Source organism: Myotis daubentonii, chromosome 11 (assembly GCF_963259705.1).
Source record: "Myotis daubentonii chromosome 11, mMyoDau2.1, whole genome shotgun sequence".
Taxonomy (NCBI): Eukaryota; Metazoa; Chordata; class Mammalia; order Chiroptera; family Vespertilionidae; genus Myotis; species Myotis daubentonii.
In genome coordinates, this window is record NC_081850.1 from 6639191 (window position 1) to 6665788 (window position 26598).

General features: G+C 52.8%; 2 protein-coding genes and 1 long non-coding RNA gene across 17 annotated transcripts in view; 1 reads left to right on the forward strand and 2 right to left on the reverse strand.

The window, feature by feature from the left end:
* The window catches only part of CDC14B (cell division cycle 14B), a 95485-nt gene extending 81272 nt beyond the window's left edge, over nt 1-14213 (forward strand). For 3 of the 14 annotated variants that reach the window (XM_059656384.1, XM_059656385.1, XM_059656395.1), the window contains 3 exons: nt 9099-9215; nt 12820-12885; nt 13187-14213. In XM_059656384.1, coding sequence (XP_059512367.1) covers nt 9099-9215; nt 12820-12885; nt 13187-13223 — 220 coding nt within the window. In that variant the 3' untranslated portion in view covers nt 13224-14213. Of the gene's footprint in view, nt 1-1087; nt 1333-4480; nt 4626-5360; nt 6353-9098; nt 9216-12399; nt 12886-13186 lie in introns of those variants that run through there. The other 11 variants (XM_059656389.1, XM_059656394.1, XM_059656397.1 and 8 more) reach the window with 8 other exon arrangements.
* Nucleotides 504-813, reverse strand: LOC132211810 (uncharacterized). Its single transcript, XR_009447566.1, has 2 exons — nt 739-813; nt 504-701 (listed from the first exon to the last, which is right to left on the reverse strand). It is a non-coding gene; the product is annotated as an uncharacterized LOC132211810 (long non-coding RNA).
* Nucleotides 14214-23591: 9378 nt separating the features above from the next.
* HABP4 (hyaluronan binding protein 4) overlaps nt 23592-26598 on the reverse strand; it is a 44583-nt gene continuing 41576 nt past the window's right edge. For both annotated transcript variants that reach the window (XM_059656400.1, XM_059656398.1), the window contains 2 exons: nt 25542-25727; nt 23592-24041 (listed from right to left, as the gene is read on the reverse strand). In XM_059656400.1, coding sequence (XP_059512383.1) covers nt 23985-24041; nt 25542-25727 — 243 coding nt within the window. In that variant the 3' untranslated portion in view covers nt 23592-23984. The remainder of the gene's footprint in view (nt 24042-25541; nt 25728-26598) is intronic.

Below are 26598 nucleotides of genomic sequence, written 5' to 3' on the forward strand. Positions count from 1 at the left end.
TTATTTTAAATCGAGTTATTTTAAATAGCCTACGAAGCTCCAGGCTAGCCTCTGTTTATCTCCGTCTCCATCCTGACCCTCTAGCCTGTGTATAGGAAAGCTTTAGGAATGCTTTTCCTCTGGAATCATCTCTGGACATCCTCAGGGTGTCACACCAAGTGTAAACCACAAACAACAGATTTGTCCATAATTATCAAAAATGGTGAATATCCTTAGACTCACTGCTATGGTGCCAGTAATCTCTTCTACTATGGTAGAATTGACTCCATGGTGACGTGGTGGCTTAATGTCATCATATTACTTGAGGGCAACAATAGATCAAACTATATGTTTTATTTAACTTTTTTGTTTGAGGAATTATATTCAAGTTTCAGAAGAAGGTTTAGCATGGGAATAGGAAGTATTAGAGTCAGTGAGTGTGTGTGTGTCCACTTGTTGCTTGTGTAAGTGGTAGTTTGGATAAAATCTCGCAGAACATTCAGTATGATTTATTTTTTTAAAAAAAGTGGAATAAAAAACTTAGCCATCATACTTTTTTCCTAGGGTATTCTCTTTTTTTTAAATCTTCAACTGAAGATAAGTTTTATATTGATTCTAGAGAGAGAGGAAAGGCGAGAGGGAGAGAGACAAAGAAAGAGAAACATTGTTGTGAAAGAGAAACACTGGTTGCCTCCTGTATGCATCCTGACCAGGAATTGAACCTGCAGACTAGATATGTGTCCTGACCAGGAATTGAACCTGCAGACTAGATATGTGTCCTGACCAGGAATTGAACCCTGCAACCTGTTGGTGGGCGGGGCGATGCTCCGACCAGGGCTGTAGGGCATCCTTCAGTAGATGCTCCACCTGTGACACTGGACTTTGTCCTTCCGATAACCTCTCATCGTTGTGGGGCGCCCAGTTTCCAGCCCCCCCCCCCACATTCTGTGGTGGACAGAGGCCACTTATTCAGTTATTAAGCATCTTGTAATATGGTGCATAAGGCGCTAATGACAGTAAATGTTCATGGCAGAGAAGAGCAAGCCTTGTTTTTCATTAAAAATGGTTCTTCCCTGGTATCTCCTAATAATCGTAACTTCTCACGTAGACTTGCCCCTGAGGCAAGTGTTGTGCTGGGCCTCTGCCTCGGGCGCCCTCCCAAGATCCAAGAGAAGAATAGAATTTTCCAGGATAAGGAACTGTGTGAGTGGAGGGCATCGGTGTTAACTGTAGGCACCATTTAAGCATTATCTTTGCAATGGGGTTGCCATCAACTAGAATGCTTGTACATTTTATGTAATTTTTCCAAGTGCCATTTTTTTAAATTTCACTAAAAGTCTTTATTTAAAGCTTTATGGTTATTTTTATTTAGAAACATGACAGTCCCTCCAAATAATTATTCTAAGCCCATTTTAGACCTGATGGAGGCAACAGGCAGGGCCCAACGCAGAGCCTGGCAGACGTCAGTGTGCACGCTCTCCTGGGGGAGCTGGGCCCGCGGGCGGGGCGGCGGGGGCCGTTGCCCGGGCCGCGCGTGGGAAGCCCAGGAGGGGAGATCCTGGGCTGCTTTCCATCTGCCCGGGAGTTGGTACTGTTTTTAAGAATCGGCAGCATCTGTTTGTTTCTCAGCAGCTTACTGCCTTCTCCAGGGGGATGGCGGTTCTGCTGGGTCCAGTATTTGTCAAATAGGGCGTGTGGGAAACTTCCTGTCACCGAGCCTGAGTTCAGCTCACTCTTTTCCAGAACAGTCGAGGCCACAACTGTCTCTCGTAGCTGATGGGTTTGTGGTAAAATAAAAGGAACAGTAAATGAAGACTGACATCTAAATGTGAAGGTGACACTAGATGCCATTCCTCTGCCCTTGGTGTCTGAGGCCCTGGGGGGAAGCTGAGGGCTCAGTGATGGTGAATGAGGGACTGGCGAGGGTGGGGGAGGGGGAGCCAGCCTCGCCCTCACCCCAAAGCCAAACTAGGACCCTGTCCCTTTGCTCTGAAGCACGCTTGGTATAAATTAAAACCAAGTAAAATGGTAAAAGTTACAGATGTTATAAAAAAAAACTAGTTCAGGATCCCCTTTCCTTATAACCCAAAAATAATAGAATAGCCCCCAAACTGTCCCCCTCATAGGCTCAGTTGGCAGGCTTAGAGGCCACACTTTCGAAGGAAAAGGCCAAAGCCCCCCCATTGTGTGCACAGGCCCTGGGACATTCGGTCAGTCCCAGCACCTTCCCCTCCTGGGCAGCAGCCTGGCTGCCCTCTCCTCTGCTTTTTGAAACCCTAGTAACATCATCTCTTTGTTGCTCTTACTTGTTGCTCTCTTGGCTCTAGAAAAGGAGATCAATTGGAGATTTTTTCCCCTCCCAAGTCTTTGTTGTTATTTTAGAAAGAAAAGTCCCCTGAGAGAGTTTTCAACCGCAGTTGAGATTGAGAGACCTGAATTCAATCCCCGCCTTCCGGCTGACTCCCCTGTCACCGCGGGCAAGTTATTTTTCTTGGCTGTTGGCACTTAAATCCAAATGAAAATACTCATCATAAGGCAAGTTAGTGAGAAACATGTGATTCCTAAGAGAAAGGTATGGTATGTAAAATACCATTCCCACTACCGGTTTCTATTTTATAGTCAATATTCGGGGAAAGTGAAAGTCATTAGAAACTGTAAACTAGTCATTTTCTCCGAAAGCCTGTGTGGGCCTGCCCACCGTGAAGACAGCAGGTCACGTAGCTCCATGACCTGGAGGTGATCGTCGGGAATGACGGCAAGTACGTGGCTGTCTGCGCTCAAGTAGATTTCGTAGATTTGATAACTTCCCCCGTGCTGCCTGTTTCTGCGTACTGATCATTTCTGCTAGTTTGTTGTGGTTCAATGAGATGCTTCATGAAGAAGGGAAATGTATCCTACACAGGAATATGCAAAAGTATAGATCTAATTAGCCTTGGAAAGCCTTAACCGCCCCCCCCCCCTTAGCGGTACAGTGTTGGCGGGTGTGTTTTTCATCACTGGAAAATAATTCATATGCCAGGAGCTTCATTAGAGGAGCAAATAAAGATATACACGGCAGACACCTGGACATTCGGGCCATTGCCTTTAAGATAACTGTTAGTCAGTACCTACACGTGAGCATTGGGATTGGTGGGGTCCGGTGGCGCTCCAAGTCACTGATCACATTCTGGGTAACTGTTAAGCCTGTCACCTGACCATGCAGCAGGTTTGGTTTGGTGTTTCTTTGCTGGCAGGAGTGAGTGAGAGAGGGTGGTCTAGAGTTGGGCTCACGCCCACATAGGCTGCCTGGGCCTGGCACCTGGTCTCAGTGATTAAGGTGACGGACATTGATGATGCCGTCTGTACCGTCTTCATAGTTTGTGCCCAATGGTTTGCACAAAGCAAAGACTCCATGGAGCCTTTTGTTACTGGTCACAGATGTGTCGGTGACCGTTTGGAAATGTAGTTGGAAGGAGTTACCACCCTCCCAGCTGTGAGGAGGTCCCTTCCACACTTCTGGAAGCCAGACAGGGGAGTAGGAAACACCAAGCTGAAGCCGAGTTGAGTTGCATGAGAAAAACAGCAAAGGAAATGTGTACAGCACAGCAGGTCCTCCAGTGACGTCACTTTGTTCAGAACACTGATGAGATGCTGTAGGAGATTAACTTTTGTTAGTACCAATTAGTCTACAGTAAAATTGGTTTTGTCGTATTTTGTTTTGCATAAAGTTGCAGAATCATCGATGATGTTAAGTGAGGACTTACTGTATTAGTTCATAAGGATAATTGTCTTGTCGTGTTGTCTGGGTTGCCTGTACTTCTGCAATCCTTGTTCTCAGGACACGCACCTCCTGGGTGATACAGAGTATGGCCCCATTGAAGCGCGAGCAGCCCCACTGTGCTGTGTCTGCTTCCAGTGGGGCCTCCGAGGGGATGAGGCTGTTAGTTATCAGTTGGTTGGTTTTGCCTCCTTTTCCCCTCTGGTTTGGTTCAGTTTTTTGTGTGTGCATATTGTGCTTTTTGAAGAATTTCAACCCCATAACAACAGCTTTGATTTCTGTATCATACAATTATATTAACATGAGCAGTTATTGAACTAAAGATTGGGCCTGCTCTGTTCTTACCAAGTGTCAAATTAGTTTAATACTGAAGACAGCATTTTTGTTGTTGTTAATCCTCCCCTGAGGATATTTTTCCATTAATTTTTAGAGAGAGTGAAAGGGTGCGGGAGAGACAGAGGGAGAGAAACATCGATGTGAGAGAGACACATCAATTGGTTGCCTCCCGCACATGCCCTTGACCGGGAATCACTGGACACTCTAACCACAGAGTGGTTAGAGCATGCCAGCCAGGGCCAGACAGCCTTTCTTCCAACATAATATGGCAAAACTCCATCCTTGTTTCCCACCCTTTCGCATCATCACAGGGTGTCTAAAATTTACACGTGGCTTCATTTATTTATTGTTTTATTTATTTTGGCTTCTCAGTTTGAACATCTGTTCTTTCCCTTCGCCCCTTTCCAGATGTTCCCTAGCTGTGCTGACCTCTGCACTGTGTAGTGTTGTCATCTGGTGGATTGTTTGTGACTACATTCTTCCCATCCTGCTATTCTGTCTCGATGGTTTAAGAGCACAGTAGCCATCGGACCCTTTGACACATAGCTGCTGTGTAAGTGTCCCACCCATTTCTCTCCTCGCTCACTGCTGCCGATTCCCATGATGCATGCTTTTGTCACTCGCAGCTCTCCTCGCTTTATTGATTTGCCTTTTCTCAAAGGTCCTTTTTCGAAAACTCAACTCATGGTGTGGTGTGAGGGAGGGGGGCCCTTCACTATTCTTTTCATATGAGGGACAGTAAAAACAACACACTTTGATTTTGTTGTTGTTGTTTTTTAATGTTTTTATTTATTTCAGAGAAGGGGAGAGGGAGAGATAGAAACATCACTGATGAGAGAGAATCATCAATAGGCTGCCTCCTGCAGGGCCCCTTCTGGGGATCGAGCCCGCCCCCGGGCATGTGCCCTGACTGGGAGTCGAACTGCTCCTGAGTTGATGCTCAGCCACTGGCTTTGTGTTTAAGTTGTGCTGACTCTTAACAGATTTCTTGAAGTAGCAATTTCTTTCCCTCTCAAAAATATTCAGTTACTTTGGGGTGCTTTTCTTTCCATTACTTGTCTGTACAACTTTTCCCTAGTTTCTAGAGTAAATATTTTTAGCATATCCTTTCCAATCTGGCAGAAGTAAGTTTCGCACTGATTTTCTTCTGTTGGTAAAAATCGGACTTTGTAGCCAGGAGGCCGCGAGGCCGTGTACACGCCTCTCGCAGCAGCTGCTTCCCAGCAAGTCTCTGTCTTGAGTTTGCGGAGCTCTCTCCTCGACCTCGCCTCCCTGCCTCCCCTCACAGCCACGTGCAGTGTTCAGAACGGGATGTCGGACGGAGGGAAGCAGAGAAGACTGGAGTCTTGTCTGTGTTTGTGTTTCTGCATGGCCAGCGCTGCTCCTGCCTTCCTTCTTTCCCCGGAAGCAACCAAAGTGCCTTTCTTAGGGTGACATGGACACCCTGTGTTCTCTGGACACCTCTCACCCGTAAGTGAATGCCGTGCCCGAGAAGAGACGTCTTTCCTGCAGAAGAACGTGCAGAGCTCACCGGGATCCCAGCCCAGACCCAGCCCGGGCCCGGCGGTGCCCTGGCGGCGGCCGAGACGCGCCCTCTCCGTCCATGCTGCTTCCTCATTCTCTGACATTTTTTCTTTAGCCCGTTCAAGGGTTTCTCTTCTTGTTCCAACTTGGACCTGGGAGTTTTATTAAGAAATACAAAAGTTCCTGCTCGGACGTCCTCCAAAGTAAAATTTCATGGCCACCACCACTCGTGTTTTATGGTTTCATTGAGTGTCTTCAGATGGCGGGAAAGGCTGTGAAACCTAGCAGACTTCATTCTTTTCAAACTTAAGGAAAAGCTGCTTAACGTGTTTCTATTTGCGACCTTTTCTTAAAATGTGTCATTAAATACGAACTTGTCGCATAGGCTGACACACTGTGTTTCCAATATAGACGACCCTTCCCGGTGGTTTCCCAGCGGCAAAGCTGCCTTGAATAGATGAGCTCCAAATGGGTGGCGGCGCTGGTAATAGTACTCAGGTGCTTTGGTTATTTATTTTCCCAGGGTAACTTTAAATGGGCTCCGTGAGGCTCTCTTCTCTTTACCATCTGGGAAGGCGTAACCTTTCTCTGTTATTACTAACACTCGCCATTGCACTAGCCCCTCAGCAGAGTATCCATTCAGCCTGATGGATTAACTTGGAGTTTACAGAAATCAAAGCTTTCAAGGGTAACGATGGGGTAAACAGATAGAGTCCTCGTAGTTGTCTTTGAGGCGATTGCTCATGGGCACAGTTGGTGGCGTGCCTGGAGCTGGCACGGACCGGCCTCCCCCCCCCCTCCCCCCCCCCCCCCCCGTTGCTGCGTCAGACTCTTAGTGGGAAGATGCGTCCGGAGTTGCAGGGCCCCCGCCCATCGTTTCGAAAGCTCGTTTGGCATCGTGGTCGACAGCCAGTGTAAATAGGACATAGTTGCACTGATGGATTCTTTTCTTGGAATTGAATGTTTATGTTCAAGGCACTTTTGTGGCGTGATAGTTTTTACTTTACAATATTCCTCATGTTGCAGATGTCATTTCCAAACTTGGGGAAGATCCCGCAGAGAGGAAAGGGAACTGCAGTGTGGGCCCGAGAGGCTTCTGCTGGGGAGGGTGGGAGGAGAAGGTGCATGTGCTGCCTGGTGCTCTGCAAGGTCACGTGATTGGTCTGGAGGCGGGAATGGTTCCTTCTCGCTTACCTTGGCAGTCTGCCAGCCTATCCCCTGCCAGGTGGTGCTGGAAGTTCTCACAGGTAATATCTAAGTGCAGGTGCTGGGTTTTCCCTCCTCATTGATGCATAATCTACAGATGTAAGAGCTGCTCTGTTGTTAATGCAAATGGCTGGTGGCCTGAATCTTTATTAGTGTGACTTAATGCATTCTAAATGTCTACCACTGGCTGGTCCGAGTGCAGTGGTGCCTTATAACTAAATGCTCTATTTCATGCTCTATTTCAAAGTTCCACATCAGTTGTTAGTTATTAATATTATTATATTAATTCACATTAATTACTTTTTTAAAATATATTTTATTGATTTTTTACAGAGAGGAGGGGAGAGGGATAGAGAGTTAGAAACATCGATGAGAGAGATCGATCAGCTGCCTCCTGCACGCCCCCCCCACCCCCCGTGGGGATGTGCCCGCAACCAAGGTACATGCCCTTGACTGGAATTGAACCTGGGACCCTTGAGTCTGCAGGCTGACGCTCTATCCGCTGAGCCAAACCCATTAGGGCTCACATTAATTATTTACACTAATTTGATAGATACTTTAAAATACTTTTTAAAAAACAAAAAACTTTCCTGTCAGCCTAAAATTTGATTTAGAGGTCATTTCTTGTCTTGAATAGTATTGTCAATTTAAGAAATCAGATCTCAAATTTCCTAAGCAGGCGATGCATTGGCCCGTGTTTTTCCTCACATTAACGATTGGACGGTGTGGTAGTTGTCCGTACTTTGGTCTGTAAGTGGCCTCATTTGAGGAGTAGGTGTCTCACTTTCTCCGTTTGTGGAAATGGAGATAAACCACCTTGCGCGGGGAGCACCCTTGGCTGGTTTTTGTTGTTTTATTTTTTCTTTATGAAAATTCTAGATTCTAGATTCACATCTTTGACAGACACTCCTTTATGTAATCAGAAAAACTTTAAATAAATCCTTTGTTTTCAGGCATAGAATTCATGTGCCAGGGCAGTGGGTGTCTTTAATCGCACAACTGTGTCTGCATATGCCAGCACAGTCAACATTTAGGAGGTAAAACTGAGTCCTGCACTGGCTCATTAGCGAGGATCAGTTTCCCACAGTAAGACCGGAGCCGGGGAGGGGGGGGGGGGCTGTCTCATGAGGCTTTCAGAAACCCTCGATGGACAGCAGCCCGGGGCCACTAGTTTGTTGGAACGGTTTCTTTTTTAAAAATATATGTGTTTTTAATTGACTTTGGAGAGAGAAAGGGAAAGAGTGAGATAGAAACAACGATGAGAGAGAAACATTGATCGGCTGCCTCCCGCATGCCCCCGACCAGGGATGGAGCCTGCAACCTGGGCATGTGCCCTGACCGGGAGCCAGCGGCCTCTTGGTTCCTGGGCCAGTGCTCAGCCACGGAGCCACAGCGGCCGGGCTGGTATGGTTTCTTAAGAGCTGGGTCCGAGTCCGTTGTTATTGGCTGTGTTATTTATGTTTGCATAGGAGAGCAGGAAGCTTTCTCAAGCCAGTGTTTTCTCTTAGAAATAACACTGAGTACTTTTTCTAAATGTGGGGCATACATTTGAGCATTCGGTCTCTTGAAGAAAAGGAATGTGTATAAAGTCTTTCGATGTTTTCCCTGTGACAGCGGAGTGAGGAATACGGACACCCTCCACCTGCACGGAGGCTTGATCTCGGAGTTCTTTCTCATTCATGAATTTGCCTCCGTATAATTACCCCGTGGCATCGCCTCCTGGAGGTTCTCGTAGTTTAATTAAATCAGGTATCACAGAATTCAGGCAGTTTCACTTTCTTGTTAATGGTACTTGGTGATTTAGTAGTAGTTGTAATCCGAACAAAACTCACATATTGCTTGAACATGGTTTTAAAATGTGAAGTCTTTTGTGAAATTGGTATTGATTCCGGGTTTATTGCCCTTAACTCTCAGCTCTGAGGAGTGAATATTGTCTACATATTTATATTCACGATCTATAGAATTTGGGGGGTTTAAATGATTTCTTGTTTTCATGACAGGAATTTTGAGGATTTACTTTTACTTGGGACACAAACATTTGCTTTGCTGATTGATTCTTTGGTGTGGGGCTTGTTGAAATGCCAGGTCATTCATTTATCTTTGTGTACCTAACCTTCATAAGGAAATGAGATGCTTATGAAGTCATTTCAAAAAACCTCGATGTAAACATGTGTTTGTGGAAAATCCTACCAATTCTCCATCAGATAATTTGCATTCAGGTGCAACAATGCCTTCCTGTGTCAAGCATTTGGAAATTGTTCAGTGATATAATCTTATTTTTTCCAACTGTTTTCAGAGTAATTCTTCAGTCCAGTGTTCAGAGCTGTAACACATCTGAACCTAGCATTTCTGGCAGTGCAGGCATTGCTAAGAGAACCACCAGATCTGCTTCAAGGAAAAGCAGTTTTAAAAGGTGAGAAAAGAATCCGACTCTTCTGAACAGTTCCAGGCATTGTGTGTCCAGTTTCACCTTCTGGGGATAGGAATGAAGACAGGCCAAGGCAGAGCCCTCTGATGGGGAATTAATCAAATGTGTTTGATGTGTTGGTCATCCCAGGAAATCGGGACCGTTTTAATGCAGGATTTTGTTTAGTTTTGTTTTTCAAAAACGATGTTCAACCCTGGAGATGTGGTCTCTGGGTCATAATGTGGCAAGTTGAGCCTGTTGTAAGTTCTCAATGAAGAATTCCAAGGCTCCCTGCCAGGACTCGGGGGACCCTGTGTGTGCAGGCGCTGCAGGATTGTTGGAGAGCTCGCTGCACATAAGTGTGGTGGACACGCGAGCTTAGTGGGGCTGCGATCCCTCGTGACTCGGGGACTGACCTTGGCCACAGTCCACAGCCACGCGGCTCCTCTTTTCCTCTGAGCCCAGCGTCTTCCCCTCGTTACTGAAGGGAGCGGGGGCATGTTCTGCAGCCGCAGCCGCTGCTCACTGTTGCCTCGGGAGCTCTGTCATGACCGTAGTCTATGAACAGGTCCCTCTGGGGGAGGAGCAGGCAGCCCCCGGTGTCCTCCCGGGAGCAGACGGCAGGCAGCTCCATGCTTGTGTGACGGAGCCTGGAGGGGGCAGCCGTGGTCCTGTCCTGGTGCGCTCCCGGCTTCCCGGCAGCGTCCTGCACAGATGTGGCGCTTCTTCTTCATGGTTCTGCCCGGGCCTGGGGTTTAGGCCCACGGTGCCCGTCCGAGGTGCTGAGCGAGGCTCTGGGTGGCGCAGCCGTCGGGTGCTGAGCACTGGCTGGCGACCAGCCGCTCCATGAGTGTTCCTTCCTGAAGGATCTGTCCGGCTCTGCCATCTTCGTCTTTGCCAGCCTCTTTGGACAGTTTTCCTGCGTGCTTTTACCATATGCGAATGTGATTGTGCCCCATACAAGTGTCTGAGAATTGGGCTCTGACTCATGATTTTAGGATTTAAAATTTTTCCTCAGAAAGGTATCAAATATTCATACTAATTCTACATAAGAAGAATATTAGAGAATTACTGACCAAATCCAAAGACTTAAGTACATTATAAAAGCAAAATGTTATTTATATAAGAAGGAGGAAATGGTCTAAAGACTGATGAATTATACCAAATGAATATCTAGAATCATGTCTTTAAAGAAAATTTAATGATCTGGATAAATGCTCACGAAGCGATAAATGAAAAGAGCTATGCACAATTATTATGAACTATTATTCCAATTTTATAAATGTACGATATACTTTATGCGTATAGAAACCTATAGATGTATAAATATTTATAAACAAATATTTATAAATGTTTATATTTCAATTTGTGTATTTTGAAATAAGATAAAGGAAAGTATGCCAAGATATTACCAGTTGAGGATTTTTTTTTTTTAATCATTTGCTTTTTTCCGAACTTTTCTACAGTGAATGGAGTGAAATGGGAGTGTTTTAACTTGGACACTTTTAGGTGAATTAACTGTTACAAGGTCAAACAGGGAGCTGTTGGTGGTAGTCGGACATGTCCGAATGGCCGTGCTCTCTGCGGGTTGTGGCTCCGGAGCCCTCGCCGCCCGGTGTCGGGCACCTTCCCTCGGCTGCTTTGGATGGTGCGCTGCGGCCTCAGGGAGAGTCCAGGAGCCAGGGCGGTGCGCCCTGCCCCTCTCCGCTGAGGGCGTGGCTCCTCCCCAGACCGAGGCGCAGAGGGTCTGAGGTCAAGTTCAGACTTCCATTGAAATGGCCCAAGGCCGTGTCCAGGCACCGGGGAGAGCGCTGAGAAGCACAAAGGCTTCTTTTAAGTTTCCGAAATGGACTTTCCGGGTTGGGAGGGGCAGGGAAGGGAACCAGTGAGGGTGCGCTGGGGTTCGCTGTGTTCCACCCCCCCCCCTTTGGCGGGGTCTCCTTGGCCTCCTGCAGGGCGTGGGCTGGTGCTAGGTCACCTTGTGAGTCCCCTGCTCACCAAAGGACAAACACGTCATGTGCAGGCCCCACTCCCAGCTGCAGCCGGAAGCGTTACCTACTGAATAGCGGTGGCTTCTGATCGGAGGATGGTGAAGGAGTTGATACATTTGTATGTAATCCGATTTAGGACAGAAGAATATGAGCTGAGATGATTCTTTCCTTAGACAACAAAATGAAAAGAGTAGCACAGGCTTCAGAGTGGCTCATCCGTGCCCTCGAGGCGCCGGCCTGCCCGCGGCCGGGAGCCTGCCTTCTCTCCTGCAGGTCTGTGCTGTTCACACCGTCCCCGCAGCAGGAGCTTGACTGCGTTCCCACGTTCTGTTCTGTCCTGTCCTGTTCTGTTCTGTTCTTAGAGGCTCTGGAGGAGACCTCCCGCACGCCCTGCCCACTGCTGCTGCTCTCTCGGCGTCTGACAGTTTACAGCGCGGGAGAACTTCCCACAAACATGTTAAAGGAGCAGACACCTGACACCCCCATCCTTAGAGCGCTCTGCACCTCCCGCCTCCCGTCAGAGCTAGGAACCACCTTCATGTCGCTCTCACGTGCAGTGAAGAGTTGTTCGGTTCTCCGGGGCCTCGCGTTAACTCGCTGGAGGCCTCCGGAGGGCCTGGAGGAGGTCGCCACCGGCGCCGCGTGAGGCTGCGCGGCTCGCCCGCTGGGTGCGTGCTTCCAGCAGCTCACGCTCTTTCTTTGTGGCAGTCTTTTTCTTTTCTTTTTCTTTTTTTTCTTTTAAATCATAACTTCATCCATTTTCTAAGAAAACTGCAGATGCAAAAGGGGTTTTCTATTCCAGGTTGCATCCTTGGGGACCCTCACTTTCTGCTCCACCTGCCAAACCTACCGAATGCTCATTGCTCTGGGGGACCCTGGGCCCCATCATCCTGCCTCGAGGGCTCCTCGCTCAGCCCTGAAACCATGCTCTTCACCGCCCTTCGCGTGAGGGCTTCCTCTTTCTTTTTGGCTTAAGTCTTCTCATTTGTGATTCTTGCCGTCGTCACCTGTCCCTGCTTCTGGTCCATTAGCGTCTCAGGCCCAGTGACTGTTCACCACCTCAGGGCTTTCATTTTCTGTTATTACCACCATCATCCACACGTGCATCCGTGTAGAAGGCCAGAATGTTATGTCTCAGTGTTCTTGTGTTTAAATGCTGGTGACCCTTTTAAGACATTAATCTCCCTTTGAAATTCCAGATGCTTTCCCCTTGCGAACAGCCCTGGACCTTCCTTCTCAGCTCTGCGCTGCCGTCTGGTCTCTGAGAACCCTGACGGGTGTGCGTGAGCTGCTCTGGTGGAGCCGGCCTCCAGATCGGAATTGGTTTTCTGACTCTGCTTTTGCATTAGTTTTTCTCTGAAAGCTGCTATTTAGCTGAAGGTAATAAATTGTGGGAGGAAGCTAGGGAGGTAGCGTGAGGATGAATCAAGGGCAGTGATTGAGGGCAGCCCGGGGTGGCTCTGGCGCCGGTGCCAGGCGGCCCCTGAGGGCTGCACTGCGCTGGGCTGAGCTGAGCTGTAAGCTGCCTGTGGCGCCCACCGTTCTGTGACCGAATCCTGGCTTTGGGAATAACCGAGTAACACTTCTTTATCTTTTCGTTCTTTTCGCTCTTCCCACAGCCTGGTTCCTCAGAGGGAAAGAAGGAAAAGGAGTGCTTTGCAGCAAATGCCCCTAATGGCATTATGGTACTCTCATTGCTCCGCTGCCTCTGCCTCTGCCCCACCCCCTCTTATTGTGTTTTTATTGTTTCGTTTTTCTTTTTATTTTTTGCAGAACTGAACCTTTTTCTGCTTTGCCTTTCTCTCCTGTTTGTCTTTATGGTTGGTATTGTACTGTCTTCCAAAGTATTTGTCATTAAAGAATTATACAAAGTGTGTCCTTTTTAGCATGTCAGTATTTTTTATTACGTTGCCTTCCTTGTCTTTAATCACTGCCTGTGCGACCCTTGAGAACCTTCATGGTAAAGTCCTTTTCTCTCTCCCGTAGTCCCCCCATTCCGAGGACTAAGACAGTGTTGCGTTAAGTAGAAACCTGTGACCAGAACTGAAGGAAGACTGGGAACAGAACCACATCAGGACTTAGCACAATTTATTTGGAAACTAAACAAAATTGCAAAAGCCTTAGCTGCTTTCCACCTAAGAAGCTGTTCAGTGAAGAAACTGCCCCCTGGAGTTTAAATCGCCGCACGGGCTTGGGAACAGTGGGACTGGAAGAGGTCGGCTCGCCGTTGGTAGACGCGCCACGTGGAGCAGCTGCACACGTCGTCTCAGGTGTAAGCGCCGGGGCCGCGCGGCGGGAGCTGGCGCTCTGGTGCATGTCCCTGCGGTGGCAGCGTTCGCCGCTGGCCTCGGAGGACGGGTCTGAGGAGGCCTTTCACCTGTTTGTTTTCTGTTCGCCCTGCGCCCGAATGTACGGAGATGGAGCAGGCCTTGCCGAAACGGTCCTCAGAGATGGACTGTTTGGTGTCGTCCTCTTCACCGTAATGCTTGTGACACTGTGTCACGTTGCCGGGTAAGCCCCGAGCTGCTCGCGTCCCACCGAAGAGAGCTTTATCCCGGAGGCCGTGTGAGCTCTGCGTGCGGACACGGGGCGCCGGGACCTCACACCTGCCGGCGCCTGGGCAGTAGCCACAGACTCAGGAGGGGAAGCTGGCCTCGGCTGGCAGGCGTGGAGTCACGCCTTTGGTGTTATTTGGGGAAGGAAGAATTCCAAGGCTGCCCACTATTTGGTTGCCGGGTCATATAAATTAAAACCGTATTTCCTTCAGTGCATGAAAAACCCACACCTGTCCTTGGAAACAGAGATTCCAAATACCGGGCGCTTAAAGAAGCCGACTGTTTTATTAGGGCCTTTCTCTGTAGCATGATGGATTTCAGCGACAGTATTCACATCTGGATTTCAGTTTGTACTAAGACCCTCACTGTGGCCTTCGGTTAGGGAATCAACTCTGCAGAGTGCCTTCTCTCCTCCCCCTGCAGCAGCACAGCGGGGTCTGATGCAAAGCAATCACACACGAAGTTTATTTGCTGCTAAAATATAAATATGGCCCAAAATAAGAGAATATTTTTCAAAATATTTTGAAGTGAATGGTTTTAGTTCCTGTTAGCCAATGTCGGCCTCTCCTAGTGTGGGGGGTGGGGATACAGTACTGAAAGGCGGAATGCCTTCACCTTGCAAGATGAATGAGTCAGGTCAGTAGGCAGTTCCGTTTTTTAAGCTGCCTTTTAAACAGAAGGATGAGGACTAAGAAGTAGTTGGTAGAAATAAAGTCTGTGAATGCACAAGTAGCCGGAGGCCTTGCTCCATTTGGTATTTCCTCTCAGAGTAACTGGGGGGGTCGACCAGCTTTGAGGGGACGTGGGAGATGCCGTTGTTTTGGCCAAACAAGCAGTTCTTCCCCATCAGGCGCTGTGGGGGTTGCCCACGCCCGCATTTACACACCAGGGGACTAGATCTCAGAAAAATGGAGGGTTTTTGCCCCTGGAAGTTCATAGACGACTCCCCTGGTGGGAGACGGCTTCCCAGTGAGCTCTGGGCGGGAGGAGCAGCATTCCACTGCTGCCTGGTGCCGGGAGGGAGACAATGCTGGGTCTCAGCCCGCCCAGCACAAGCACTGCGTTCTCAGGGCAGCTCTTCGTCCCTTCATACTTCTAAAGGCCGCCTCCTGCATAACCGTCCAGGCAGTTGTGAAACTCAAATGCCCATCTGAACCGTGCCTGGCTTGGCTTTTCATTACTTCAGAGCAAGTCAGTGTGCTGTCCCCTCTCAGAGAGGAAGCCGTTGGGCGTCCAGGCCAAGAGTGAACGATGTGTGCGTCAGCGTCGACCTCAGCACTTTCCATTTTCCTCGTTGCCTTTTGTGTTGGCTGCTCACATTTCCAGTTAGAATGGCTATCCCTGTGGCTCTTTCTAAAAATCCTTGTGTTTAACAGCCTTGTTCCTGAAATTAGTCATAGGAAACTAGTGATTTGGAACACAAAGGACATAGCAACAGCGTCAAACTTCTGAGAGAGATCTAGGATCCAGGAAGTGTCTGGGTCGGACCGATGGGAAGTCCTTGCTGTGAATCAGGGGAGTCTCCACCCCACCCCCAACTGAGCCTTCAGCACACCCAGACCCAGGTTCCCTCGCTGAGCCTTGTTCCCGGAGACCTTGTTGCTATGGAATATGAAACGGCTTGTCCGATTGAGAGTCCTTTCACTCAAGAGCCTTAAGTAGCTTTGAACGTACACCAAGCAGTTTTCAGTGGAACTACAAGTAGAAATGAGTGTTTTTAGGTGCCCTTGAAGCGTGCTGGGGACAAAGTCAGGGCGGTCCAAAGGAAGGTGTCTGCACCACGGCGCCCCGGAAGTGCAGACAGGCTTCTGTTCTGTGTTAAGGAACCTAGGAGTCTCCGCCCCGTGCGTGAGCAGCCTTGCTCGGCCAGGGCAGCGGCTCCCTGCTCCCTGGGTCTCCAGAACCTTCTGTTCAAACTTGAGCCCCTTAGCCTGTCACCCACCCACTTCCTGACCCGCCCTCCCCCTCCCAGCGGGGATTTCTGCCTCTTCTCTGGGGCCCAGACAGATTGAGAGGCGCTCCCCGGCTCTCACAAGACGAAGGGTTTCCTCTGGGCGCGGCCGTGCTGGGCCCGGTCCTCCGCCCGAGTCCCTGTCCTGACCAGTGAGCCACGTGCTCCTTTGATGTTTGTTCTAAAAGGGGCTTAACTGCTTCTCTTCGAGCATTTTAAACAGTAAGTGTCGTATCGGGAGAGCAGTGCTCCTCAAAAACAACTTTAAGACCGACTCTAATTCTTGAACGGTTGCCTCCCACTGACGCTGTGCTGTGAGGCTGGCTGCTGCCCTCCCACCCGGGTCAGCTTCTCCACCTCCAGGGGCACTGCGGGCGCGGCGGCCGCTCGCCTGCGCTGAAGGGCATTACCTCCTCGGCCGCCTCGTGAAATGTCAGCAGATAGCTTCGTCTGGCATAGTGCTGCGGTTTTATATTACTAATTTGCATACTTTTATCTAACCTGCACTCATGGACAGATTACTAAAAGTTTTAAAATGTAACTGATGAATCAGTATTTGGTCAATCATTGTCTTGATTTTTTAAATTAAATTGTAGATTTCTAACCACATTTTATAAAGCTGAGAGAACTGGTTGAATGAATGTTTATTTTCCTGAAGGTATTTTTTAAGATAAAGCTTCATAATGGCGTGTAAACTTGGCATATCTATGTAGTTCGATATGTATTGTTGCATTTGAAATATGTGTATTGTAACTGGTTTTATACAAAATATTGAAGAGTGGAAACTGTATAATTATAACCATGTAATTAAAAGTATTAACCAAATAATCTTTAGGTTTATTGTGTTCGCTTACTGACAGTCTGAGTTGGAGGATATTGTGGCTGTCAGTATCCGTCTGCTGGGGCTGTGATGGCAGAATCCTCCCACCCGGGCTGCGGGAGCCGCCGCAGCGTCCCTCTCACGGCTCAGGGGCCGGAGGCCCAGACCACGCTGTTGGCAGGGCTGGCTTCTCGACGCCTCTCCAGGCCCTGTCCCGGGGGTCCTCTGTCTGTCCTGCTTTTCTCCTGACACCCTCCTAATGGCCTCACTTTAACACACTCACCTTTTAAAGGCTTGTCTCCAAACAGTCCCGTTCTGCGGAATTGGGGGTCAGGGCTTCCATGCAGGACCGTGGGGGATATGGGTCGGCCCATAGCACCTTCCCCGGGAGAAGACAGCACGTGAGGGGCTCCTGTGGGGAGTCACTGCACGCACCCCACCCACTCCGAGGACGCGAAGGTCACTTCCTGGACTGGAAGTCTCTCAGGCCAGAGCGGTGCCCCTTCGTCCATCCGCAGGCGCGGGGCCGCGTGCTGGGCGCGAGGCAGGGCCGGTGCCACTCGGGGCGGGACCTGCCTCCCTCGCCATGGTCCGGGCAGGCTTCACGGAGGCCTCGTGCCCGGGGGTCGGACAGCTTGTCCTGAAGGGGGTGCGTCCAGCGCCCTGGGGACTGGGCTTGGCTTCAGGCTGGGATATGAGTTTTCACAGCACAAACCAAAGGGCCCTGTCTTCTCGCCGTCACCCAAACGCCTGCCACCAGAGGGCTCTGCGGGCTCTGCCCTCCCCTGGGAGCTACCATGCCCACCTGCTCCCTCCGTGACTGCCCCGGAGGCCAGTGCTGGGCATGTGCCCTCCTGGTGACTCACCAGCTTGGTTAGTTGGCGTGAGCCAAGCAGCTCGAAGTCCGAGGAGGCTGTGAGGGGCAGGCGCGGCGGCCAGGCCCCGGGCCTGCCAGGCTGCGGATGGAACCGCAAGGTGCGCGGTTTCTCCTCGGAGCAGCTCCCAGGGCTGTGAGTGTGGGTGGCGAGCCTCTGAGAGCCTGGCCTGCGGGTACTGCTTTCCTGTGTTATCGGCCACACTGCCCAGAGCATGGGCCGTCTGCTAAAACCCGATTCCATTCCTGTGGGAACAAAAAGAGTTCCTATTTTAACAGTAAGTGAGAGAATTAAATGAGATAGTACATGCAACACACTCAAAACAGTGTCTAGCACATAACTTCCAATAAACTAATTTTTTTCTACATTTAAGATAATTTTCTCTAGGTGATCAGGTAAAGGCTGACTGATAGCAGATTATGGTCCTTCGGTATCTGACACTTCTGGTACCTGCAGTATAATTTTGTGTGTTAAAAAAGGTCAAACTATTGACTCTTGCCCTAGCTGGTTGCTCAGTGGTTAGAGCGTTGGCCTGTGCACCAGAGTCCTGAGTTTGATTCCAGGTCAAGGGCATGTACCTAGATTGCAGGCTCCGCCCCAGCCCGGGCCCAGGCCTGGGCTCATACAGGAGGCAACCAATTGATGGGTTTCTCATCGATATTTCTGTCTTTCCTTCTCTCTTCCATTCTCTCTAAAAATCAATGGAAAAATATCCTCAGGTGAGGATTTTAAAAAGAACCCCCAAAAAACAGAACAAATTGGACTCTTGCAGAGAGAAACTCCCGCATAGAGGTAAGTGGAGGCGGTCCAGAGGCTGGGCAGCCGCATGCCTACGTAACAAGGCCCCTCCTGAGCCCCGCGCCTACTGAGCGCGTGGGCTGGAGAGAGCAGGCGGTGTGCATCCTCAAGCAGGCTCTGCCCTGTTCTGTGCCGCCTGCCCGCGCTGCTGCTCTGTAAAACCGGACTCGTAAAGGCACAGTGTCTGGATTAAAAGAGATCAGAGTACGTGAGCGCCTTCGCTGGGTCCTGCGCCAGCCCGCGCGTAACCCGGGGCCACTCCTCCCCCTGGGTGCGTGCTGTGGCGGGTGCTGGGAGCGCGGGAGAGGGGTGCACAGGCTTGTGCCCGCTCCGCGGCATGCCACGGCCTCTGAAGTCGCTCTCTCCTCACAGTTGGCTCTTTAAGATTGTCGCACCGCACCAGCAGTCCCACCTGTGAGCGCCTCCTGGTTGCTGCTGGGTGATCCATGGGATAAATTCTCACAGGAGAGATTTCTGGGCCAAGAATATGGAAAACCGAAGTTTTCATTTCACCACATCGAAAAGTAGCTTGGGGTCATTGTTCAGAGCACGGAGTCTGGACTCAGACTGCCTCTTACCGGCTGTGCTCTTGGAGCCAAGATGGTAATATCTAATATGTTCGTGTGAGGATTAAATGAGTTAATACTGGTTCATTCGAACAAGTGCCTGGCCCATTACTAAGAGCCAGGTACATATTTAACTTAAAAATAAACACACTGCTTTAATGCTGTCCAAGAGGACTGTGGCCATGCACAGCCGCCTGCCCTGCCCCCCCCGCGCCCCCCCCCTCCACCAGCAGCGGCTGTCAGTGCTGAGCTGGCCACGAACAGCAGGACGGGGTGCCGGTGTCACCCCTGCTAGAGTCCTGTCTTGGAGCCCCGTTATTCAGGTTTGGGCCTTTGTCTTTTGACTGGTTGCACAGTATGTCCCTGTTGAGTCTCGCCACCTCTCCCAGCTCCTCCTGGGGTGCTGGCCAGCCCCTCGCCTGCCTCTAACTGTCTCCCGTCTTTGCTAGCAAGTCTGCATGGCCTTGACGTGCTTCTGGACGACACGTGCTCCCTCCACACAGAACTGTCCAGGGAAGGAGGCCTCCACCAGCCAGGGCCAGCCTGCAGGCTCGTGCCCAGACCCACGTGAAGGGCAAGAGGCTTTGCATGGGAGCGGGGGGGGGGGGGGGGGGCTTGTCTCACGTGGAGGAGGACGCTGCTCTTCCCAGCCAAGCTGCCCCAAGGAGCACAGCACGGGCAGGCAGGGCAGCTCTTCCTGCAGGACTAGCGGAGAATGTGGCCCTCCCCACGCCCGTGCCCCCAGCCATTGCACAGTCCGCACCCCACGTGCTCAGCGCCTTCGGGCTGAGAGCTGCTGAGGGACCTCTGGCACCGCTCCTGGGGGGGCAGTGTGTCCGCCGCGCCCTGGGGGGGGGGGGCAGAGGCGGTGGCTGCCGCGATCCCACCGTGGCGCCCCACACCTGCCTTGCGGTTAACCAGGGAGCTTAGCGCAGGCCCCGGGGTCTTCCCTCCAGCCAGCAGGATCCAGTCCGTGCCACCCCACACCTCCCTGAGTCAGGGTGGTGAGCACACCCTCCTCCCTTTTCCAGGGCGGGCTGGCTGGCCCGGGCTGTAAACTCTCTAGACCGGCTGTTAATCTGGCTCGGGCTCCGCAGGGACTAGGCCTCCAGAGCAGGTCTCGCTGGACGGCAGCGCTCACCAACGGGCGTTCTCTCCAGGCGCAAGTTAAACCCGTTTCCCCGGCCCAGGCCTCGGCCTCAGCAAGAGGGTTTGCCTCGTTCCTTCACTTGGTCTCGAGATTTCAGCCCAGGGACGGAGCTGGGCCTCCCGCGGTGCGGAGGGGCCAGCGGGCACCTCTCTGGTTCAAGCCCAAGCCCCAGGAGACTGCTGCTCACGGCAGGGCCTGGGACTGCCTGATGGAAGCTGAAGCCCCTCTACCTCCCCAGGAAAGTCCATGCAAAAACTGTGACGTTCATAAAACCCTCAATGGCCTCACTGGTGTCTACCGTCCACTCCACGGGTGCTCTTCCTACAGACACGGCGGGGAGGGCGCCCCCGGAGGTGTGCCGTAAGGAGCCTACTCGCAGCCATCCCAGGCCCTTCCAGGCCTAGGGCCCCGGGTGGGATGGGGCCAGGCCCTCCAGCCTTGCATTTCTCCTTCCTCTCTACCCACCGTCTTCCTGCAAACCTCTCCAGCGTCCCTGCTCATTCCCGCTCTCCTCCACCACCAGCACAGACTTTAAAAGTTTTCCTCCCTGCTGCTCTAACGCTGCCAAGAACTGCTGGGAGGGGGGTGCAGACCAGGGCCACCAGCCAGGTGTGCGGCCCGGGCTGGACAGCGCCCTCCCTGGCGGAAGGGTCCTCGGTGCCTCAGGCAGGTGGCTCTTCTCCAGGAGATGGTTTCCAGCCGCCGTGTCTGAACTCCGAGGGCCTGATGTGTAGGGCCAGGCCACTCCGTTCTCAGAGCAAGCGCTTCCCAACTTACACGACTTCGTGCTCCAAGGAAGCCCTCTGAAATGGCCAGGTTTTTTTGCAAAGAAACTGCTTAGAAGGCCCTTGGTTCTTAACTCCCCTGGCTCGACCTGCTCTCCCCACGCATGGGCCTGCTTTGCCCATGGTAGAGCTGTGATGGGTTCGAAAGCCACTGTGGTTTGGTTGAGGCAAGTCCTATTGCCTTGAGTCATGGGAACCTAGGCCCCAGGCAAGGGCCTTGGGGAGGTGTCAGGAGCTGAGGTGTCAGAAGAGCCCCTCCCCCCCCGCCCCGCGTTCCTGTGTCCACCCCTCAAGCCCTGCCACGCCACCTGTGCCACCTGTCGGGAGGCCTGACACAGCTGACACCGCTCGTCCCGCCATGCTTTGGGGCAGACTCACTTGGGCGGCCATTGTGAATGGTCAGTGTTGCAGGGTTGCCCTGGCTCAGCGCAGCACACAGCACATACTCAGGGCGGCTCCTGTGGCCCCCGGTGCACGTGTCCTCTGGCCCCTCCCTGTCCCTCTCCTGGCAGTTTTGCCCAGGGGACTGTCATTTAACGGGTGTGTAGAGAGCACTGGGCAGTGGGTGGGATCTTTCTGCTTCATCTCCTCGTCCACGCCTGCCCGGGCAGCGGGAGTGAGGACGGTGCCCGTCCTGAGTGAGGAGGCCAGCCCAGCACAGCCCCCAGCAGCCCCTCCACGTGCTGGTGGTCACGTGGTTCTGCAGGAAGGGCGGAGGGGACCCGGACCGACGGGCATCCAGATGGAGGGGGGGCCGTCTCAGCGGACAGGCTTCTGGGAACATCGGCTTCGTCTTAGGTGGCGGTTGCAAGGTTTTGTGCTCTTATCTGTACTGTGTTTTATAAGAAAGAGTTATTTTGAGTACCTGCTCCTTTCCTTCCTCATTCTCTACCATGAATACAGGCCCCCTTGGCCAGGGCCAGGCCTGCCTCACCCTGGGCACGTGGGGCAGTGGCGCCAGCCGGGAGGACAGGCTACCTGGCCGCTGGTGGGAGCGGAGCGCCAGGCTGAGGGGAGATGGCGGCAGCAAACGGGAAACGGGACCTTTTCTCCAAGTGAAACTGCTCGCCCGGCGGGCGGGCCGTGGCTGGCAGCGCAGCTCTTTCTGGACAGCGTGGAGGGCAGCTCCCGCCTTGACCCTGAGGCCGCCCTGGCCCAGCGGGCCCCTCTCCACAGGATCCCACCACCTGGAGGGTTCCAGGGGGATCCCATGCCTTCGCCCTGGAAAGACCTGGTCCGGGGGCGGGACCGGCCAGTGACCAGAAGGCAGGGGGGTGCCCAGGGCGGCCGGGGCTCTGAGGGCCTGCCCTGCTGGGACAAGTATTAGGTGTTCACCACCGCCAGGCTGAGGACCCGGCCGGACACGAGACCAGCCAGGGCGGCATCCAGCCTGTCCGGCCGCAGCGGGACCAGCCCTCCCAGGCTGTCCGACGTGCTGGGGCAGCTGTCAGGTCACGCTGCCTCTGCGGGGCTCTCCCGCCCTCTCCACCCCCAGCTGCTGCCCTGGCAGCCTGAGGCCCAGCTGTGCCCTCCTGGCTGAGAAGGGCCCCGGTCGGGCTGGGGCTGGGGCTGGCGCCCCTCCCTGGGAACCCAAACACGCTCGAGGCGCTTTCCCAGTCCGGCAGGCCCAGGTCTCCCGTGGGGTGAACCTGCCTGGAATAATGGCCCCGACGGCACATCTGCACTCAGGGCCTGGCGGAGCCTGCGCGCCCTCCTCCCTGCAGCACAGGGGGGTCTCCCCGCCCTCCGCTCCCGCTCCCCCCGGGCCTGGGCCTCAGCATGGCCGGGGCCGCGCGGGTGCAGACGGCTCTGCAGGCTCCGCACCCCGGCCAGGGGCCCGCTCGGCACGGGGTCGGTGGAGGTGGGGAGACCCCGGCATTGGCATCAGATCCCGCGCTGTGGGCTTAGTAGCGCGCGTTCTTCACCACACGAGGGGCGCTTCTGAAAAGGGGGTTTGCTCAGCTTCAAAGGAAAGGTGGCTGCGCGGCACCGCCTCACGTCCACCCAGGAGGACGCAGCCGCGAGCGACCCTGACGGCCACCTCGCCGCCGTCGTCTCCAGGGAGAGGGACACACGGACGAGGACGTGTCGGTGGCCCCCGTACTGGGATGTAGACAAGGGGGTGACGTCCTGCGGCCACAGGGATGGTCCTCCGCCGCCCGTCCCGAGGCAACGGGGTCAGCTCCGATTCCGTTGACTTTTCCGCGGGGCTCTCGCTCACATTCTCTCGGTCTCGGTGCAACTACCCCCGTGGGGAGGGAGGACCGGCCTCATTGCTCTGGTCCGAATCCCGAGCCAGCAGGTGGAGCAGCGCAGGCGAGCAGAACCTGATCCAGGGGCAAACGTTCCGGGCTGCTGCAGCCGAGTGGGGGCGCATCACCCCAGCTTCCAGCGGCGGCCACAGCTGCCCCTGCCCAGCCGCCACCCCGGCCCCAAACCTCGCGGGGCTTGGGGAGCTACTGAACCTCTGAGGCTGCCCCAACCCCAAACATCCCCGGAAGAATCCCGACCCCTGCAGTGCTGACCACTCCCCAGGCATCCACAGGCCCCGCCGCCGGCCGGAGGGCTTTGGCACACAGGCCTCCATCCCCACACAACGTTTGAAGGAGAAAAGCTATGATACTAAGTTGCAATGCTCTGTCGCCTGGATCCCTTTTCATTTGATTGGCGGGTTAAATAACATGAATTTTAAAACCACATCCTTAAAACTCATCCTAAAAACCACGCAAACTCTAGCTGTGCTCAGATACTAAACGCGGTGCGGGTGTGCACAGGCGGACTCCACGAGGTGGGGGAGCCATTAAAAGCCAAGCTTCCCGGTTCTGTCCGAGTGGTGACCAGAGCTGCACACCAGCTGCTCAAAATGTTTGGTCAAGTGGAAACCAGAACAATCCCGGGAGAGGAACATTTAGTCAACGGCAAGTCAACCGCAGGCCCGTTCCGGGCTCTGCACGCGGCGGCCTGACTGACGGCGGTGCGTGCTTCCCCCGTCTCTACGCCGCCTCAGTAGACGGAGAGGCCCTCCACGGACAGTCTCTCTGTGCACAGTCTGAACACTGTTTCACCTGTAAGTCCTTAAATAAAAATATAATCCCGCGCTCCTCCTCCGTGGGAGTGCCAGACTAACCCGACTGGAACAGAGCTCTGGACCTGGAAAATCCCTACCCACACCACCCACCCATCCCCCCAAAAGTGCAATGAATTCACACCAAAGGGGGAAAAGCAGTATCTATTGTTCTGAGTCTCTTCCCCAAGCAAGAAGTCTCTTCCCGGTGCTGGGAGCGTCACGCCAGAGCAGGAAAGTCTTCAGGGTCATCCGGGTTTGGAGCAACGTCTTGTGTCTAAAAGAGAAAAGTGTTGGAACCAACTGTCACTTCACCAGTTCCCACTCCCAGCGCTCACCACACGCTGGGCAGAGGCGGGGCGGCCCCCAGTGCAGCGCCAGGAGCTGCGCGCTGAGGGTGCCCCCTCTCACCCTCATTGCTGTCCAGCTACTGAGTGCCTGGCAGTGCCCCCCTCCTCGAACAAAACCTTCCTGAGTGACCCTTTTTCTACCGGGCACTTCCGTCACCCAGTGGACCGACAGAAGGCTGACCACGTGGAGACGCAGGATGGTTCCCCAGTTGGCCCCGGGGAGCTCTCAAGGTGAAGGGAGACTGACGGGAAGTCAGTGTGGGAACCTCAGTAACAGACGCCCCGGGAGGGGCCGCGGGAGGGGTGTCCAATGAAACTTGGTGGCCAAGCACACCTCCTGGTCAGGGAAGGCTTTTCGGGAAGAGCAGGTTCTCCCGTGAAGGGGCGGGGCCTGTGGGGCCTGCGGGGCGGGGCCTGCGGCAGTTCCGAGCCGGAAGAGCACAGGGGGGCAGCAGGGGCGTGGCAGGCGCAGCTTCCAGAACATCAGGCTCCTGACAAGCGCCGCGGTGGCTGGAGCTCCGCTTGCAAAGGAGAGAATGTGTATTTTCTATTCTCAGAGCAGAGCCTTTCCAACCTGGCCTCAAATGCAACCAGAAAGAACTGTGAGGTGTTTTGCTCTTGCTCAGGTATAACCACCTGTAGGCACCGCTCCAGGGGCTGCTCCTGGGAGCCAGGGAATCGGCAGCAAAAGGAACAGCTCCGAGGCCAGCCACAGAGTCGTCAGGACTCACGGCCAGGCCCACGCTGGCCACAGGGCCTCAGGCCCAACTCCGACTACATAGGTTTTCATGGGTTTGTGCACCAAACATTTAGGAAGCACCTTCTAAGCCTACTGGTGCTAGGCCCTGGGGAAACGGATAAAAGTGGACATGCCCACCGACACAATCCAGTCACACCCGTGAGAACAGCTACCAATGGAGATCATGCTGCAAAGAGAACAACCCTGTGCACGGGTCTGGAGGGAAACGTGACCCAAGAAGCCCCCTGGGAGCAGGCAGGTCCGAGCTGTTCTCGGGGAGCAGGCCAGGCCCTGCCTGCGGTGAGGAGCAGCTCTGCGGAAGCTGGAGGCAGAGCAGACCTGGCTGAGGGGAAGGGCTCTGAGTGGAGAGGGGGCTGCAGAGGGCCTGCCTGCCCTGGAAGCTCGGGGTACAGGACGAGCCCTGAGGCCCTGGTGAGGGAGGAGATCTGTTCCCCACGCCGGGGGTCGGGTCTGATGCAGTGAGTTCTGCTCTGAGCGCACCTTCAGGGTCTGTACCCAACTGATGGCCGTGCTGACCTCACCGTTCCAAACACGCACATCAGACCCACAGAGAGAGGAGGGACCCACCACAGAACCTGATGGCCCTCCACAATCAGCCTGCAGCCCAGGCCTCCTCCTCCGCCCAGCTTCTTCTGGAAGCCACCGGGATCAGAACACAAATACTTACCACCACGTCTGCTCTGGGTCCACAGTTCTCTGTCCTTCTGATCCTTCCCCGGCCTCCCCGTGTGCCACCTCTGGCTCCGCGCCCCGGACGAGGGAGGTTGCCAAAGTTAATCTCCAGCTGGGATGTGATGTCATTGGCCGCCTTCCGGAACACATGGGCATCATCCTCACAGTCATCCTTTACTATCTGAAACAGGGACAGCATCACACACAGCTGTCTCCATGGACAGCACTGGGCTCAGGGCCCGAGCGACACGCTGCAAGGGGGCTAAGGCCTCGCGGCCAGAGCAGCCTCCCTGGTGTGGCCGGCCTGGGCGCAGGCAGGGCGGGCAGAGGAAGATGGCAGTGCCGCTCTGCCCAGCACAGGGTGCTGCTCGTTGCACAGCCACACGTTCTCATGTTCACAGTCCTAATCCAAACATCTTTAACTTACCATTAATTCAACTGAAACAAAAACTCTATCAGTTTAGCAAGTTAAGATATAAGATCTGATATGACTAACAGCAATTGAGATAAATGTTTTATATCTGTATATTTTGCTAAGATTAACAATTTTAAATTTCTACTTTTGTTTTATTTGTTCACGAATAATACTTTGATAAGGAAAAATTCTCCTTCCTTGAACAGAACTTGATGGAGAAACTCCTTTCGATGCGGGGTGCTAACTGTACAAATACCAGACGTTAGAGACTGCATGATCCGCAATAAACAATTCTTACTCCGAGTATGTGAAATGGTAAAATAACAGACTGGCTACCTGGGGACTGCTACCAATGCTGTGTAAAGCATGCCAGCCGCTTTTTAAGAACTGCTTTACGAAATTCTTTGAGAAAGCACATTTTATTGTAAGAGGTCAAATAAGTTCTGCCTCTTTTAAAAGGAAACTGCATTAAATAATTCTCTCCAATTTTGATTTGGCTTCAACTCCTAAAGGATTTTTTTGAAAGTCTCACTTTTAAGTAAAATATAAACCTACAGAAAATATACCAATGGTCTTGGATGAGACTCTCCAAAGAGCTATAAGGTTAAACATTCCCACAACTAGTCCAGGAAATAAA